The sequence below is a fragment of the Tursiops truncatus genome, chromosome 3, assembly GCF_011762595.2.
Source record: "Tursiops truncatus isolate mTurTru1 chromosome 3, mTurTru1.mat.Y, whole genome shotgun sequence".
NCBI classification, from domain to species: Eukaryota; Metazoa; Chordata; class Mammalia; order Artiodactyla; family Delphinidae; genus Tursiops; species Tursiops truncatus.
The window spans coordinates 156882762-156898096 of NC_047036.1; the positions used below are offsets into that span (position 1 = coordinate 156882762).

General features: G+C 50.4%; 1 protein-coding gene across 4 annotated transcripts in view; it reads left to right on the plus strand.

Moving 5' to 3' along the window:
• Window positions 1-10305: 10305 nt before the first annotated feature.
• Window positions 10306-15335, plus strand: part of ZNF496 (zinc finger protein 496) — a 40744-nt gene continuing 35714 nt past the window's right edge. Inside the window, exons 1-5 of one of the 4 annotated variants that reach the window (XM_033853747.2) lie at window positions 10306-10590; window positions 10708-10933; window positions 12354-12470; window positions 12866-13245; window positions 13677-13860. In XM_033853747.2, the coding sequence (XP_033709638.1) occupies window positions 12916-13245; window positions 13677-13860 (514 nt within the window). In that variant the 5' untranslated portion in view covers window positions 10306-10590; window positions 10708-10933; window positions 12354-12470; window positions 12866-12915. Of the gene's footprint in view, window positions 10660-10707; window positions 10934-12353; window positions 12471-12818; window positions 13246-13676; window positions 13861-15335 lie in introns of all 4 variants that reach the window. The other 3 variants (XM_033853746.2, XM_073802961.1, XM_019951171.3) reach the window with 3 other exon arrangements.

The following is a 15335-nucleotide window of genomic DNA, read 5'->3' on the forward strand; positions in this document are numbered from 1 at the left end:
TAGACTAGTTGCATCTGACAGGAGAAGTTTGTGTTGTACCAGCGCATGACTTGGAAACACAAGTTAATGCAAAAGGTTGTCTATTTTTTTTTTTAATCTACTGACAAGTTGTTTTAGTAACCCAAAGAAGTGAAGGAGAAAGCTTCTGCCTCACTGCCCAGATGTACTGATTTGTTCCGATGTTTCAGTGCCTCGTGATACAATAAAACCACGGAAATTTTCTTACAAAACAAACAACCTTTTTAAAGAAATTATACCAAGTAGTTGTGTCAGGGGTAAAGGCAGATGTTTTTGGAAGTGAGGCTAAGGATAGAAGTAGATGATAACCTTTCAACTAGAAGAGATAATGTAAAGAAAGAAAATAGGAACACAAAGTAACATTTACATGATCTATTCTTAAAGTGGGAAATCTACATCATCCAAGCCACAGGGAAGATAGCTTTGTTCACATCAAGTTGGTTTTAGATGGTACATCTGTCTCATTTGTTAAGTCCCATTAGCCTTCCTCGTGGCAGAGCTGGGGAGTCCCTAGGAAGGCTACCAGCATGAGCCAGACCCAGGGCCCACCTTACAGTTCAGAATTCTGGCTCTTACCATTCAGGATGAGGTTTAGGAGCCAGACCTTTCTCATTTCCAAAGCCCACAACACAGGCTTTAGGATGCCTTTTCTCAGCAAGCTATTACAAACCAAGAGGTTTTGGTTCCCAGACATTCCACAGATCTGGGAGAGAATTCTTACCTGGCAATGTCTTTCCACAACCTAATGGTGACTGAGACATACAAGAGCCCCCTTCAGCAACTGGATTCAATCACAGTTATGGGGCAGCCGACTTTCCAGCCTTCAACTCCTGTACTCACTATTAACTGTCTACTTTCTTGTCAAGTCAGTAAGCCAGCAGCCCACACCTCTCTCCTGGGTTTCCCCCAAATACTAACTGAACTCTAGTACCTGTCAAGATCCCCTTAGCCTAATGAGAACCGTTCATCAACACTCCATTTTGTTAAAAGACCCATAATAGCTTATGATAGTGTTACAGAAAAATTATTCACGACACTAGTTAAAGCACAATAAGGCTGATCTTGGGGAGGCAGCGGTGACTGGTGGCGTGAAGCGAGATCTTAATTCCCTGCCCAAGAATTGAACCTGGGTAGCTTGGATGAAAACCAGGAATCCTAGCTACCACACCCCCTGGCTCTTGCCTCCAGTGAAAAATGCATTTCTCACGGAGGCAAAAACTGTAAAAACAGGTACAAAGTTTATTATTAGAGACATAGCACAACAACAAGTGGGAGAGCAAACAGAGAAAGTGTGTTTAGTTGAGACAGAAGCAAGGCAGAGATGCACACCCCGAGAGAAAGGGTGTGGGCATCCTGCCTAATGAGGAGGAGTGCAGTAAAGAGGCTGTTAGGTCATTTATATAGGGCAGTTCTTCCGGGTCTTTGTTTACCTTTGACCAATTATCTGGTTTCTTTTTCCACAACTGACCTGCCTTAGGACCCTCCCCAACATGCGTGCACAACTTTTTTCCAAGATGGATTACAGCCCAGAGGCCTATGGGACGGCCTTAGCATCACATATTATGGGGTGGTGCCCCCTCCTTTTTGACCCGCAAGGAGCCTTTCTGCGCATGTGCAATGTTTCCCTTACCCCAAGGATGGAGAAATGTATGACCTCTTGATCTTTTAACAAGGTTTAGCCCCTCCCTGTCCATAAAAATGTCAAATGTCTGGTTATTTACCCTATTTCTCTTGCTGCTTTTTATATCGAGGTGCAGATCTTGAAATATAGACAGGAGTCCGGTCATAAATATGTAGTCCTGGAGCCCGTTTGTCTCCTGCTTCAGGAAATGTAAACAGGGGGCTGGTAATGAATGTCTGGCCTGGAGCCCATCTTCTTCTCACCCCAGGAAGTGTGAACAGGAGGCCGGTTGTAAATGTCTAGCCTGGAGCCCATCTATCTCCTGCCTCAAGGCAATCTTTATTCAGGGGACTATTGGGATAGGTGTATGGACCACTGAAGACAGGGTTTTGCAATGGGGGAGAGTGACTGGGCTCAACTCCAAATACAACAAGGAAAAGTGGGAATTCACAGCCAAGGAGCAGGGTGGGAGAGTCAGTGGATAGAATATTACTAAGGGGAAACATTAGGGGTAAAGGGGCATTCAGGCTAAAGTGACCTCACCTGAGGGGATTCTTGCTGAAGGTAGGCCAGGGTGATCTGATATCACCTGAGGGATGGTGGGGGGATGAGGAACCTGATCAGGATCTCCAGGGTAATCAGAAATCTCTAGGGTGGGGACTTCTGGTTAAACTGACTTAGCAGGATTCTTGCTAAAACTGGACAATGCAGAACAAGAATGGAAGCCCAAAAGTCAGGTCTAGTTGAAAAATGATCAGGGAAACCTGATTACAGTTGGGCTGAGGAGAGAATCTGTCAACAACAGCCCAGCCTTTTTCCTGCAGCATAGAGTAAAGCAGAAATTATCAGAGTGAATCATGATTTGTGCGTCTTTCTCTGGGCTGCAGGCAAAAAAGCATACGGAGTGAAATCCGAGTTCTTTAGCCTGGTGTATGAGGACCTCTTACCTCATCTGCAGGTTTGTCACACAGCTCCCTCCAAATAGCAAGTGTTTTGCATCACGGTCATTCGTTCACTTAGCTCATCTTCATGTTGTACCAGTGAGATTTTCCCATCTTCCAGAATAAGCCCCACTTTCTCACCCTTGAGCTGGGCTGCTCTGAGTGGATACCCAGTAAATGCTAAATTAAATTAACTCAAAGAAGAGAGAGATTAGGACAGCAGATCTGTTGGCAATTATCTCAATATTCCAGGGAGATGACTTCAACAAAGACAACCAGAATGCCAAAGAGAAGATGGATGGGGGACTTTGTCTATTTTAACCAGTTAGATCTGGGAGATAACAGGCAGGGAAAAGCTGAAGGTGACAACTTTCATGTTTCATTGAATGGTCTCAAATTTATCTGTAAGAGACTAGGAACAAGAAACTGGAAATAAGAATAAAATAAGCAGAGAAGTAAGACTGCAACAAGTTTCCTACTGGGGGTGTGTGGGGGTGGGTGTATCCAGACCTGTGTTAGTTTCTTAGGGCTGCCATAACAAATTGCACAAACGGGTTAACCTGAAACAACAGGTATTTATTCTCTCATAGTTCTAGAGGCTAGAATGTGAAAACTAGGCATCAGTAAGACCATGCTCTATGGAAGAATCCTTCCTTGCCTTCTCCTAGCTGCTGGTGATTATGAGCAATCCATGGTGTTCCTGGCCTTGTAGACCTACCACTCCCATCTCTGGCTTTGTTGTCACATGGCCCTCATCCTGTGTGTCTATCCTCACATGGCCTACTTATAAGGACACCCATCATCAGATTTGGGGCTCACTCTAATTCAGTATGACCTTGTTTTAACTTGTTCACAACTGCAAAGACCCTATTTCCAAATAAGGTTAATTTCACAGTAATAAGCGATTAGGACTTAGATATACCATGCTGCGGGACACATTTCTACCCATTCCAGGATTCTCACTGCCATCCCTATCTGCACATGAAGTAAACTGAGCTTGAGGGAATGGGGCTGAAGGGAGACTGGCAAAATTGGAAGAGCCAGTAGTTAGGGTCAAGAAATTCCTGAAATAGATCATGCTAAGTTTAAAAGATTCAGTGTAAGTACTTGGAGTGTTTGAGGAACAAGGAGTAATTCAGAATTCTTTGTATCTAGAGCAAAAATATGTGTTGCCATCCAGCTGTTCAATAGCAGAAAAGCAAACTGAGATACACTGTAATAGGAGGTGGCGAACACTAAAAAGTTTAAAAGTTCATGTGCAGCTGAGGAGGAAAAGGGGACTATTATGCATAAGTACCTGTTAAGTATCTCTGGCTCTGTGCTGGGGTACTTATGTAAAAAATTTTGTTTGATCCATGTGAGCCAGGTATTGTACCATCCTATCATGAGTGGAGAAACTTACCCACTGCCTCCTAGAATCTAAGTAACTTGAATGACCAGGGTTGTTTCCCCCGTAAAAGAGTCAAAGCCTGTCCAGGGGCAAAACTGTGAAAATCAGTGAGGAGAGAGAAAAGAACAGGCAGGAAAGAAGACACACAGTAAAGCAGCTGTGTGTCCACAGGTAATGTGCCTTCCCTAAGGTTTTGTAGCAGTTGTGAAATGCCACAATGCACCCGTCTTGGAGTGACTCTTATTTTCTTACCACTGACACCCCAGATCTGCCTGCTACACTCATCTCACAGCTAAGTTACCCTCACCTCCTGACAACCCCTGACCCTCAGTTAACCCCACCCCTCCTGAGCCCACCTCTAAATAGCATGCAAAGCAGAAGTGACCCCACTTCCCTGGCACCATCCTCCTCCTCCTCCAACCTTCAGCTGCAAACAGACCTTAAGAAGACACTTTCCTTCTTCCTTTATCAAGCCTCACTCCAGCGTCCTCTATGCCCCCTCCCTCATGGCACCAGTACAATGAATCTGGTTGTTTCAGTTAACTGAATTTGCCAAGCTACAGGCTGGTCCCTGGTGGTCTGGATGAGTCAGTATTAACACCCCAATGCTCAAGAATAGCCCCCCAAACTGATGTTTGGTGTTTCGGCTTTGTTTCTTTGACCACAGCAGCCACATGTGACTTCGAGGAAAGGGATGGTACCTTTTTCCAGGGAACAAGTGGGTCATTTTAGGTGCTTTCATTGGAGTCCTTAAGTAGTTGGTTATGTTGGCCTTTGTGTAGTTCTCAAAGTCTTTTTGACTTCAGCAAGAGGAACAAAACAAAATATGAAAATAGATGAGCAGCCTTCATGTGACAGCTGGGAGGCCTGTATTGCGAGAAAATTAATTAAGCCAAATTCCGTCACTCAACAGATTCTCACTGAGCCCTTTTTACCAGCCATAGCCTCTGCTAGATATTGGGGACCAGGTCAGAGCCCTGCTGTCCTTGCTTCCTGGAAGCCTGTGAATAAGTCACAGTAATATTCAGCACTATTACTCTTAGAACTGCTAGTCTAAGCTACAGTTTATTGAGCATCTACTATGCCCAGAACCATGCTGACCCCTTTACAACAGAGCTTCTCAAACTGCAAAGAGCTTGGACATCCCTGGCGGTCCAGTAGTTAAGACTCCCCGCTTCCACTGCAGGGGGCGTAGGTTTGATTCCTGGTCGGAGAACTAAGATCCCACATGCTATGAGGCGTGGCAAAAAAACCCAAAACTTCAAAGAGCTAGAGAGTCCCCCTGTATCTGCCTAACCATGCAGGCTGTGTTTGGGGCCTGAGGGTTCTATTTCTAATGAGCTCCCAGGTAAGGCAGATGTGGCTGGTCCAGGAACCAGACGGCGAGGTGGCACATCTTATACACCTGTATTTGTCATCGGTCCACAAGCATATTCTGTGGAATGATGACCTTCTCTCCGGGGGAAGATGTAATTGCTGCCCTTCCGTATGTAGATACTAGGTTTTAGGAAAGCTACACATGGTACTTCATGGTGCACAGTTGATTTTCCACGTTTGGCATAATTTATGGTTTCCTTTCCTACAGCCCATTCACTTTCCACTCTGCCAGGTGAGCGTGTCATGTCTTCTCCTTCCTGCTCTCACACCTCTACCATCTCAGGCTCCTCACTGTTAGCCAAGGGCCCCGTGGATCAGTCAGGGTTCTCCAGGAAAACAAGACCAATAGGATATGTGTGTGTGTGTGTAAACCTGTCTTTACCCTTAAAGACTGATTGGTTAAGGCCCACCAACATTATGGAGGATAATCTGCTTTACTTAAAAGTCTACTAATTTATTTATTTTAAAATTTATTTATGGCTGCATTGGGTCTTCGTTGCTGCACACGGGCCTTCTCTAGTTGCGGCGAGTGGGGGCTACTCTTCGTTACGGTGCACGGGCTTCTCATCACGGCGGCTTCTCTTGTTGCGGAGCACGGGCTCTAGACGCGTGGGCTTCAGCAGTTGTGGCACGCGGACTTAGTAGTTGTGGCTCATGGGTTCTAGAGCTCAGGCTCAGTAGTTGTGGCGCACAAGCTTAGCCGCTCTGCGGCACGTGAGATCTTCCCAGGCCAGGGCTCGAACCCACGTCCCCTGCATTGGCAGGCGGATTCTTAACCACTGCGCCACAAGGGATGCCCCAAAGTCTACTAATTTAAATGTTAATCTCATCTAAAAAATATCTTCACAGCAAATCTAGACTAGTGTTTATCAAATACCTGGGCACACTGACCTTGCCAAGTTGATGCATAAAATACATCATCACACCCTGTTTCTTATTTTGCCAAAGTGTCTGAGTATTCAGAAGTCCACCATGGACTTCCACTCACCTGCTCCCTGTCAGCCTCAGGGCCCAGAGATCACTTTGCCTTCTCCTCTCCCTTCACTGCTCCCCTTAGCTCCTGCCCAGCCCCTCCTTCTTTTAAGCCACACACTGTAATTCTCCCATCCTTAAGATGGGACCCATGCTCCCTTGGCCACTGCCACTTTTTCTTGCCCAATTGTCTCCACTCCCTCACCTCCTTTCTCTCTCCAAACTACTCCATCCCAGCAGCTCTACCGCCTCTGGTCTGCTCAGGGGCCCTCTATACCAAATACTAGGGTCAGTATTCTTATCGGTGTTTTTCCTCATCTAATTTGTTCTTCCAGCAGCACTTACCTTCACGGAATATCCCTCTTTCTTGAAACACATTTGCCTACCTGGGATCCCAAGGCTCGGCACTGCCCAGATTTCTCTCCAGCTCATGGTGGCTCCTCCTTCTCCTTCCCCTTTCCCCCCTTCCCCCTTTCTTCTTCTCCTCCCCCTCTGGATCTCCCTCCTCTCTTCCTAGTCTCCAAAGCTGGTGTGGCAGATCCACCCTCTCCAAGGCAGCTTCTCAACCTGCACTTGTCCATCCCGGGGTCTCAATTCCTGCTCCGTGCTGGTACAAGATTTCCACCTCCAGCCTTGGCTTTCTCCCTGGACAGTCATAACGATTTGTCTTTTGAGCATTTCAGACGCAGCAAGTCCAAAACCCATCTTTGTCTCCTAACCCCTTCCCAGAAACCTGCTTTGCAGTCTCCTAGGCAGACCCTCCAATCACCCAACTGGGGCCAAAACTACAGCCGTTTCTCACTCCTTTGACACCCAGCAGCACACCATGGGGGAAATCACCAGTGTTCACCAGCTGACTCTGGAATGGACCATGTCCTGCCTGCATTTCTGTGGCTGCTTCCAACATGGCCTCTGCCTCCTCCATCCAGCTCCAATCTGTGCTGCACAGTGATCACGTAAAATCAAAGTCCCATCAGGCCATGCCCTCACTTGAAACCCTCTAAGTGTAAAATCCAGAGTCACTCCATTCCAGCCTCCAGAGTCACTCCATTCCAGCCTCCAGAGTCACTCCATTCCAGCCTCTCCGGGGCGGGGACAAGCCTCCTGCTTTATGGCCTTTGCACATGCTGTTCCCTCTGCTGGAATGTTCTTTCCGCACACCTCTGTTCAGTTTGCCCTTCACCTGCTCTCTCCTCAAATGTTACCTTCTCATGAAGGACCTACCTGACCGCCCCAGCAGGATCCTTCTTAGCCTGCTTTATTTTTTTCATGCCATCTACCATCTGATTCCCCTTCCAGCTTCTAAAAGCCAGGATCTTCTGTCCACTATGGTCTCCCCAAGGTTGAAACAAATGGTGGCACACAGCAAGCCTTTCATAAAAATAGACACAATCAGCAACATAATATAAACCAAATGAAATGTACACATTAAGTGTGAGATGGCTTGATGGTCCTTGAGCAGCATTGACATTCAGGGTTCTCTTTTTGTTGCTTCACTAGTGGTATCTGTCCCAATCCCATCTTGTGTCAAGGAAAACTCCTTCCCATGGCCTCCAGTTGCCTCCCCACCTCCACCCTGAGCTGACACCCTACTGTACTTGCTCACTGGCTGCCTCACTGTGCTTCCACAACTTTAGGGCCTTTGCTCTCATGGTGGCTTCTACCTGGGACCCTGACATCACCCAGGCTTGGGCTTGATCAACTCCCTCATCTCAGATGTCACAATCACAGTGGAACCTGTCCTGACCTCTTCTTTAACACTGTGACTGTCACCAGCTCATCCCCAGCACCCCTGTTCCCTGATGCTGCTCCACTTTCCTTTTCCTCTGCAGCATGGATCAAACATAGCAGATCGTGTTATTGATTTTGCTAACTGCCCGCCCTGCCCCTCTCAGCCATCCCCTCAGCCAACTGTGTTCACAGATACACCCTGAGAACCTGGAATGGAGCCTAGTATAATGAACGCCTAGTAGGTACTCAGTACACATTTGTCGAACGATCTAATGGCCTCGTGTATTTAACGAGGTAGACAGCATCATCCTTTTTCTGGATGAGGAAACTGAGGCGCAGAAAGGTTAAGTATACCTGAGATCACCTGGTTAGGAATTGATGAGGCAGGTTTTAACCCAGGTGCTCTGACTCATAACCCCTGTGCTAAGCGAAACGCAGAATAAACACAAAGCTTCGAAGAGATAACAGTGTACAGGGAGGTGTCAGGTCAGGGTAAGGAACTGGACAGGGCAGGGAGGATTGATCTGATGCTGTGCGCTAGGAATTTCTGGGCCCTGCATTTTATCTGCTTTAGAACTGCAGTGGGCAGAACTGTGAGCACAAATTACCAACACTCGACAGGTAGTTCCCTGCCCAGTCACAGGGCTGGGAACCCAGGCAGAGGATCTAGACTTTTAGAGCAGGTTGCGCTATTTGCCAAAGTACCTTAGTCGGACCTGCCTTGGCGAATCCTTGGCTCTTCCCCAGCTTCTCCTCCAGGCCATGGTGCCTGGCTGGTGTTCCTGAGAAGGGGGTGCACGTGAGTCCTGTTAACGCTGAGTCGAGTTAAGTGGGTGGCTCCCACTTGTATCTGCAGGTTCCAGGTAAGAACTCTGGGTGGCCCTGCCGGCGTCTGGCTCTATTTGGGGGAACAATCACTTTACACAAAAATGAGCGTTACTCCTTTGCTTTGATTCATCTCCTGCAAAAGTCACAGAATCCAAGCATACGGCAAATGGTGGCTCCCAGTAACTCCCCTACTCAGGAGTGACTATTCATAATTGAGAGGAAGAAACAAAAGGCTCCCAAGTCCAAGGAATAAGGAAAAGCAACACTCCTAAGAAATCCCGGTCCTCAGTCCATCCACCTCTCTCCCACCTGCTCAACCAGGCCACTTTCTTTCAGGGAACTGGTATTGTCCTACTTGATCTGAGAAAAATCAGTAGTGTATCACCTCTAGTAGATGTAGACACTTCTCTGCCTTCTTCCGTGGGGGAGTCCAACTTCAGTGCCAGGCAGATGAAGAAAGAGAAGGGTTGGTGGGAATCAGGCCTGCTCAGGGACCCGATACATGCTTGCTCCCAAACCCAAGAACCTGGAAGATTAAGGATGACCCTAGGAAGACCCCTCTGAGCCTCTGAGCTATGTTCAGCATAGGGCAGTGGCAAGGAGCCCTATCTAGAGGTCCAGAGGCCCTAATTCTTCTTGCCCCTCACGGCCCCTCGACCTCAAGTCAAAGTCCCTTAACCTGTCCCTCGGCCTCAGTGTGAACAGCTAGCTAGCTACACCCTACACTTAAGGGAGCAATAAGCACTCCGACCACCCACTGGGGGCCGGGATTGACCAAAGTTCCTCTGCGCACTCCCCAGAGCTGTCCTGATGCTCAGAAGTGATGTGTAAGGGCCGCTGTGAAAGTCCACAAACCCCCCAAAAGCCGGAGCTTAAACCTTGGGCATCCGATAGATGACGAATCGGGGAGGTGACTCTTAACGTTCTCCAGTCCTCCTCGTCTCTTCAGCGGCCGCGGGCCGGACCTAGAGGAGGGATTTTGGCTGGAAAGGGGTTGGACCTGTCAGGGCGCGGGGTGCGGGGCGGTCACACCAGGATTCTGAAATGTAGCGGCCCACTGTGCGCCGCAGCCTTCTTCCTCCGCTCCCCCTCCCAATTCCAGCATTCAGCCTCGGCTCCAGGATCGTCCCTTCCGGGCGTCCCCAAGCCCGTGTGGGAGTCCGAAGGGGTAGAACAGCGAAGAGAGGAGCCCTCAGGCCAACCTTCCCACACCGGCGGCTGTCCACGGCAGGGCGCACCCGCGCGAGCCCTCCTGCTGACCGTGTTCTCTGCACCCCCCCGCTCTGCCACCCGCCTCCAGGCGCGGTCCTAGCTGAGCCTTCGACGACCCGGCCTCCCGCCCCGCCTCGACGCGCGCCCCCCGCGCGAGCCCGCGGGGAGGCAGGGCAGAGGCGGTGTGGTTGACCCACGAGGCCCCCGGCCAAGCTCCTAGGCCGGGTCGCAAGCGGAGCGGAGCGGGGCGTGGCAGGGCGGGGCGCGCCGGCCGGGCCGGGCCGGGCCGGGGGTGTCGGATGTCACCCCCAGCGCACACCTCGGCCGGGGGGCGGAGGAGCGAACCACTGAGATGCGGAGACCTCCCCGGTCCTAGAGCGGAGCAGGAAGTGTCCCAGGGGAGGGAGCCGGAGGGCTTCGGCCTTTCCTTTCCTCCGCGTCCGGCGGGCTCCGGAGGCGGTCAGGCCTGCACGGCCCGCCAACTGGGACGCGGCGCGGCGGTGAGTGCGGCCCAGGCGGCCCAGGCTTCTGTGGCCCGCGCGCCCTGCCTCGCTTCCAGGAGCCGTGCGGTGAGTCTCCGGGGAGGGGGATAAGACAACACAAATGTTGTTTTTCAGGCGCCTCCATTTGCTACCATTTCTTCCCTCCTAAGCGGAGCCGTGGTTTTCTGGATGAGCAGGAGACGGGGGCTCGGCTAGCCAGGGACGGAGTGGCCTCTGCAGAGAACCCGCCTCAGGAAGCACACCCGGGGGACCGGGCTGGAAGGATGAGGAGCTGCTGCCGCAGACTTCCGCCGCAGGAGGGATTTGAGTTAGACGCAGGGAAGGAGTTCCAAGCTGTGAGGTGAGGAGCCGGGAACTGGGTAAAGTGGAGGTGGATGTGTGTATGTGTAGGGAGGGAAAGGGGGAGAGGGAAAAGGGAGAGAGATCTGGAGCGAGGAAAGGCTTGCCCTTTTTCCTGCCATAAAATGCCCATCCCCTCCTCTTTCTGCTGATCCAGCTGTGTTCCTCCGCCTAGAGCTTCTTTAAGCATGCCCCGCCCCCCTGTGGGATCCTCTTGGGACCAACGTTAATTCATTCATCACACATCATTTCTGAGACTCTTATGTGCCAGGTGCTAGGGTGACAGGAACACGGCTGTCTGGTTAGGGATGATGGGCAGAGCCTAGAGCCAGATGCCCGAGAGCGGGTATCTGAGTACTGACTGAGGGTGGGGCACAGGGTGGGTGCAGACCTGAGCAACCTAGAGGCCCTGCAGGTGTGTGATGGCTGAGTTCATGGAACGTGGCAAGTGAGTAAGGCTGAGATGGGGTGTCAGATGCAGGAGCAGACACTGGAGGAAATCCGGAGGCGGGGCAAGCTGTAGCGTGTCCAGCCAGATACCCTCAAAGTCCTTTTATGCCAGTCTGTATTTGTTTTTATGTTGGAAAGCAGAGAGGTATAGAGATTTGGGTTTTTTTGATTGCCATTCAGTTCTTCTGTGAAGAACACTTGTCTTCCTGTGAAATGGGAATGAGGCCTGCGTTTTGCACGGAACCCTTGGGGGGTGGGGGCACTGAGCTGTTAAGATTAAGGTGCTGGCATGCTGGGGAACCTCATAAACCTGGTGAGGAGGGCAAGTGACCATGTCCAAGGATCTCAGAGACCTTATGGTGGGAGGGGGGGACTGTGTGCAACCCCATGTGCCATTCATTTTCCCTGGGTCCCATAGTTTTGAGTAGTGGCCGTTACTCTCTGAGGTCGCTCTGTATGTGTTCACTGGGGAGGTGGAGGGGCCCCTGAGCCCCACCCTACAGATATGGAGGCTGTGCCATGAGTGCCCAACCTCTGTTCCGCCTGAGAAAGGTCTGTGAGGTGTGTGTGGTTTTCTTCATTGTGGTCTGAAGAGAAGAGAAGGCAAGATGGGTGGAGGCCAGGTGGAAGGTCCAGACATCGTAAAATACACGCTAAAATTTACTATTCAGACTTTAGTGAGTTGGGTGGAGGTTCATCTGAAAGCACGGATGTTTTTAAATACATGATGTTATTTTTCTGGAGGAAACTCGGGATGTGGCTGCCTCTTTTGACTTTCTCCATCTCTTGTCTGGGGATCTCCTAGGCTGTCTGCTTTATTCCCTGCTTCCCAGTGCATAGTCCACTGAGCAAGGCCGATTCTCAGTCGGTGTTGGTCTAGCACTGATCGTCAGCCCTAGCCACCAGCAGGATGAATTTCCTGGATCAGCTTTGAAGACTTTTCCTGTGCATGTCTGTCTTTGTCCTTCTAGCTCATTTTGTAAAGGTCTCAAGGGCAAGGACGGTGACGTTGGCTCTGAAGCCTCAAGATAGCGGCCTTCTCAGCTCGTCCATTTCAGGTCCTTTCCAGGAGGACCTGGACACCGAAGGTACCACAGAGCGTTAATTACATCTCTCTCCTGCATTCGGCCCTGTTGATCTCCTGGGATGCTTGGAACACCAGTGCCACATTGAAATGCCACTGATTTTCTCCTGGACTCCCTGCCTTGTTTGTCCAGTCACCCAGTTAGGGGAATCACAGAATGATGCTTTTGGGAATGGGGTCATTCCTTCTCTCCCTTTGTTTAAGTATCATCCACACTGACACTTCTCACATGTCCCAGGGCTTCTCCCAAGGGCTGGTCTCTGTGGGCTTTTTCACTTTTCCCATCACCACCCCCAAAAAACTACTGCAGGAGACCAGAACATTGAAGCCAGTGATTTCTGTTTGGAAATAGGGTCGTCTTCTGCTGCTGACCCCCATCAAATCCCATCATGCCCACAGCCCTGTGCCCCCGAGTCTTGGCTCCGAAGGAAAGTGAGGAGCCCAGGAAAATGAGGAGCCCACCGGGAGAGAACCCTAGCCCCCAGGGTGAGCTTCCCAGCCCCGAGTCCTCCCGCCGCCTCTTCCGACGTTTCTGCTACCAGGAGGCGGCGGGCCCCAGGGAGGCCCTGCACCGCCTCTGGGACCTGTGCCGGGGCTGGCTGCGGCCTGAAAGGCACACCAAGGAGCAAATTCTGGAGCTGCTGGTGCTGGAGCAGTTTCTGGCCATCCTGCCCCGGGAGGTCCAGGGCTGGGTGCGGGCCCAGGAACCTGAGAGTGGCGATCAGGCTGTGGCTGCTGTGGAGGCACTGGAACGAGAGCCGGGGAGACCCTGGCAATGGGTGAGCAGAGGCGGCTGGGCTGGGCTGGCTGGGAGGATGGGAAGGGAGAGGGAGAGAGTGGGGCTGGGCAGCAGGTGTGGAAAGGGGGGCCACCTTGTGCTTTGATGGTTTGGTGGGGTCACGCGTCCCCTGGCCAGGGATGAGGAATTCCATCTAGAGCTATGTGCTTCAGTTATGCCCACATTGAAGTTTGGTTTTCTAAAAAAGCAGATTCCATTCCCTAAAGGCCCTCATTGGTGGCATGGTTATGTTACCCCCGCCCCCGCACTTTATAGCCCTGTACAGGGCTGGGACTGAGCTTCTAGTGGTAGAGTCAACAGTCAGCAGGCCCAGGGAGGGAGGGGTTTGCCCAGTCCCTGGCACAGTTGCTGGTCCTCATCTGGCCAGGGACCTCTCCACCGAGCTCTGAAAAGCCCTCTCTGGGATTGCAGCTCAAGCACTGTGAAGACCCCGTGGTGATTGACGATGGGGACAGCCCTCCAGACCAGGAGCAGGAGCGGCTGCCAGCAGAACCCCAGAGTGACCTTGCAAAGAGCCAGGACGCCCAGCCCATGGCCCTGCCTCAGGGCCCCGGGCTTCCAAGCAGACTCTCGGGCCAGCTCAGCGGGGACCCAGGTAGGGAGCCCAAGGGAGTGGGGAAGGGGTGTTTGTACCTAGTCCTGTGCACTTGGAAGTAGCTCTTGACATTTTTAGTTCTCTCCTTCCCCCTAAGTAGCCTGGAACCATTTTCAGCGTCTGGTTCTTCCCTAGAGCAATTCAATCAGAATCTCATGAGAGTATCCTCTTCATGGGTGCCAGGTCTGCCCAGAGGGACCTCTGCTATGGGTAGGTGTTTTTGAGGCTGCATCATCTTGTCTCTTTGAGGGCGCACCTCTCGGCTTTGTTGGTCTGGGGACAGCTGGGCACCGTCGCCGTCCCAATAGGGCCTGTGTGGGGAGCTGAGCATGGCCATGTCCTCTTGTCTCTCTGAACCACTCTTTCCCCAGCCAAACAACTTCCGCTCTCAGGATTGTTATAATATTGCAAAGAAATATAAAAATGCTTCCTAGGGGATAGGGTGGTATCTTCAGGACTTGGAGCATGGATGTTGGCTAGACGTGTCTGAATATCTGTACAAAATGCACCAATGGCCACAGTCAGGTGGCTTTAGCAGCAGATACGCTTGGCTTTGAATCCTCCAGGTATGACCCAGGGCATGCTTCTAAACTCTGCAAGCCTCAGTTTCCTGGTCTGCCCAGTGGAGATAATCTCAATAAAGTGAGTCACGTGAAATTTTGGTTTCCCGGTACATATAAAATTTGTGTTTACACTGTAGTCTATTAAGTGTCCGATAGCATTATGTCTAAAGAATCAATGTATATACTTTAATTGAAAATATTTTATTGCGGACTATCATATGAACCTTCAGCACGATGAAATGTTTTTGCTGGTGAAGGGTCTTGCATCCATGCTGGTGGCTGCTGACTGATCAGGTTGGTGGTTGCTGAAGGTTGGGGTGCCTGGCAGTTTCTTAAAATAAGACCACAATGAAGTTTGCCTCATCCATTGAATCGTTCCTTTCACGAACAATCTCTCTGTAGCACGTAATGCTGTTTTATAGCATTTTACCCACAGAACGTCTTTCCTTTTAAAATTGGAGTCAGTCCTCTCAAACTCTGCCATTGCTTTATCAGCTAAGTTCAGATAATATTCTAAATCCTTTGTTGTCATTTCAGTAGTCTTCACAGCATCTTCACCAGGAGTAGATTCCATCTCAAGATACCACTTTCTTTACTCGTCCGTAAGAAGCAACTCCTCATCCATTCAAGTTTTATCATGAGATTGTCGCAATTCAGTCACATCTTCAGGTTCCACTTCCAATTCTGGTTCTCTTTGCTGTTTCCACCACATCTGCAGTTTCTTCCTCCACTCAAGTCTTGAACCTCTCAAAGTTATCCATGAGGATGGGTATCACCTTCTTTCAGACTTCTGTTAATGTTGATATTTTGATCTCTTCCCATGAATGTTCTTTTTTTTCTGGCTGTGCCGCGCAGCTTGTGGGATCTTAGTTCCCCAACCAGAGGTTGAACCTGGGCCCCGGCAGTGAAAGC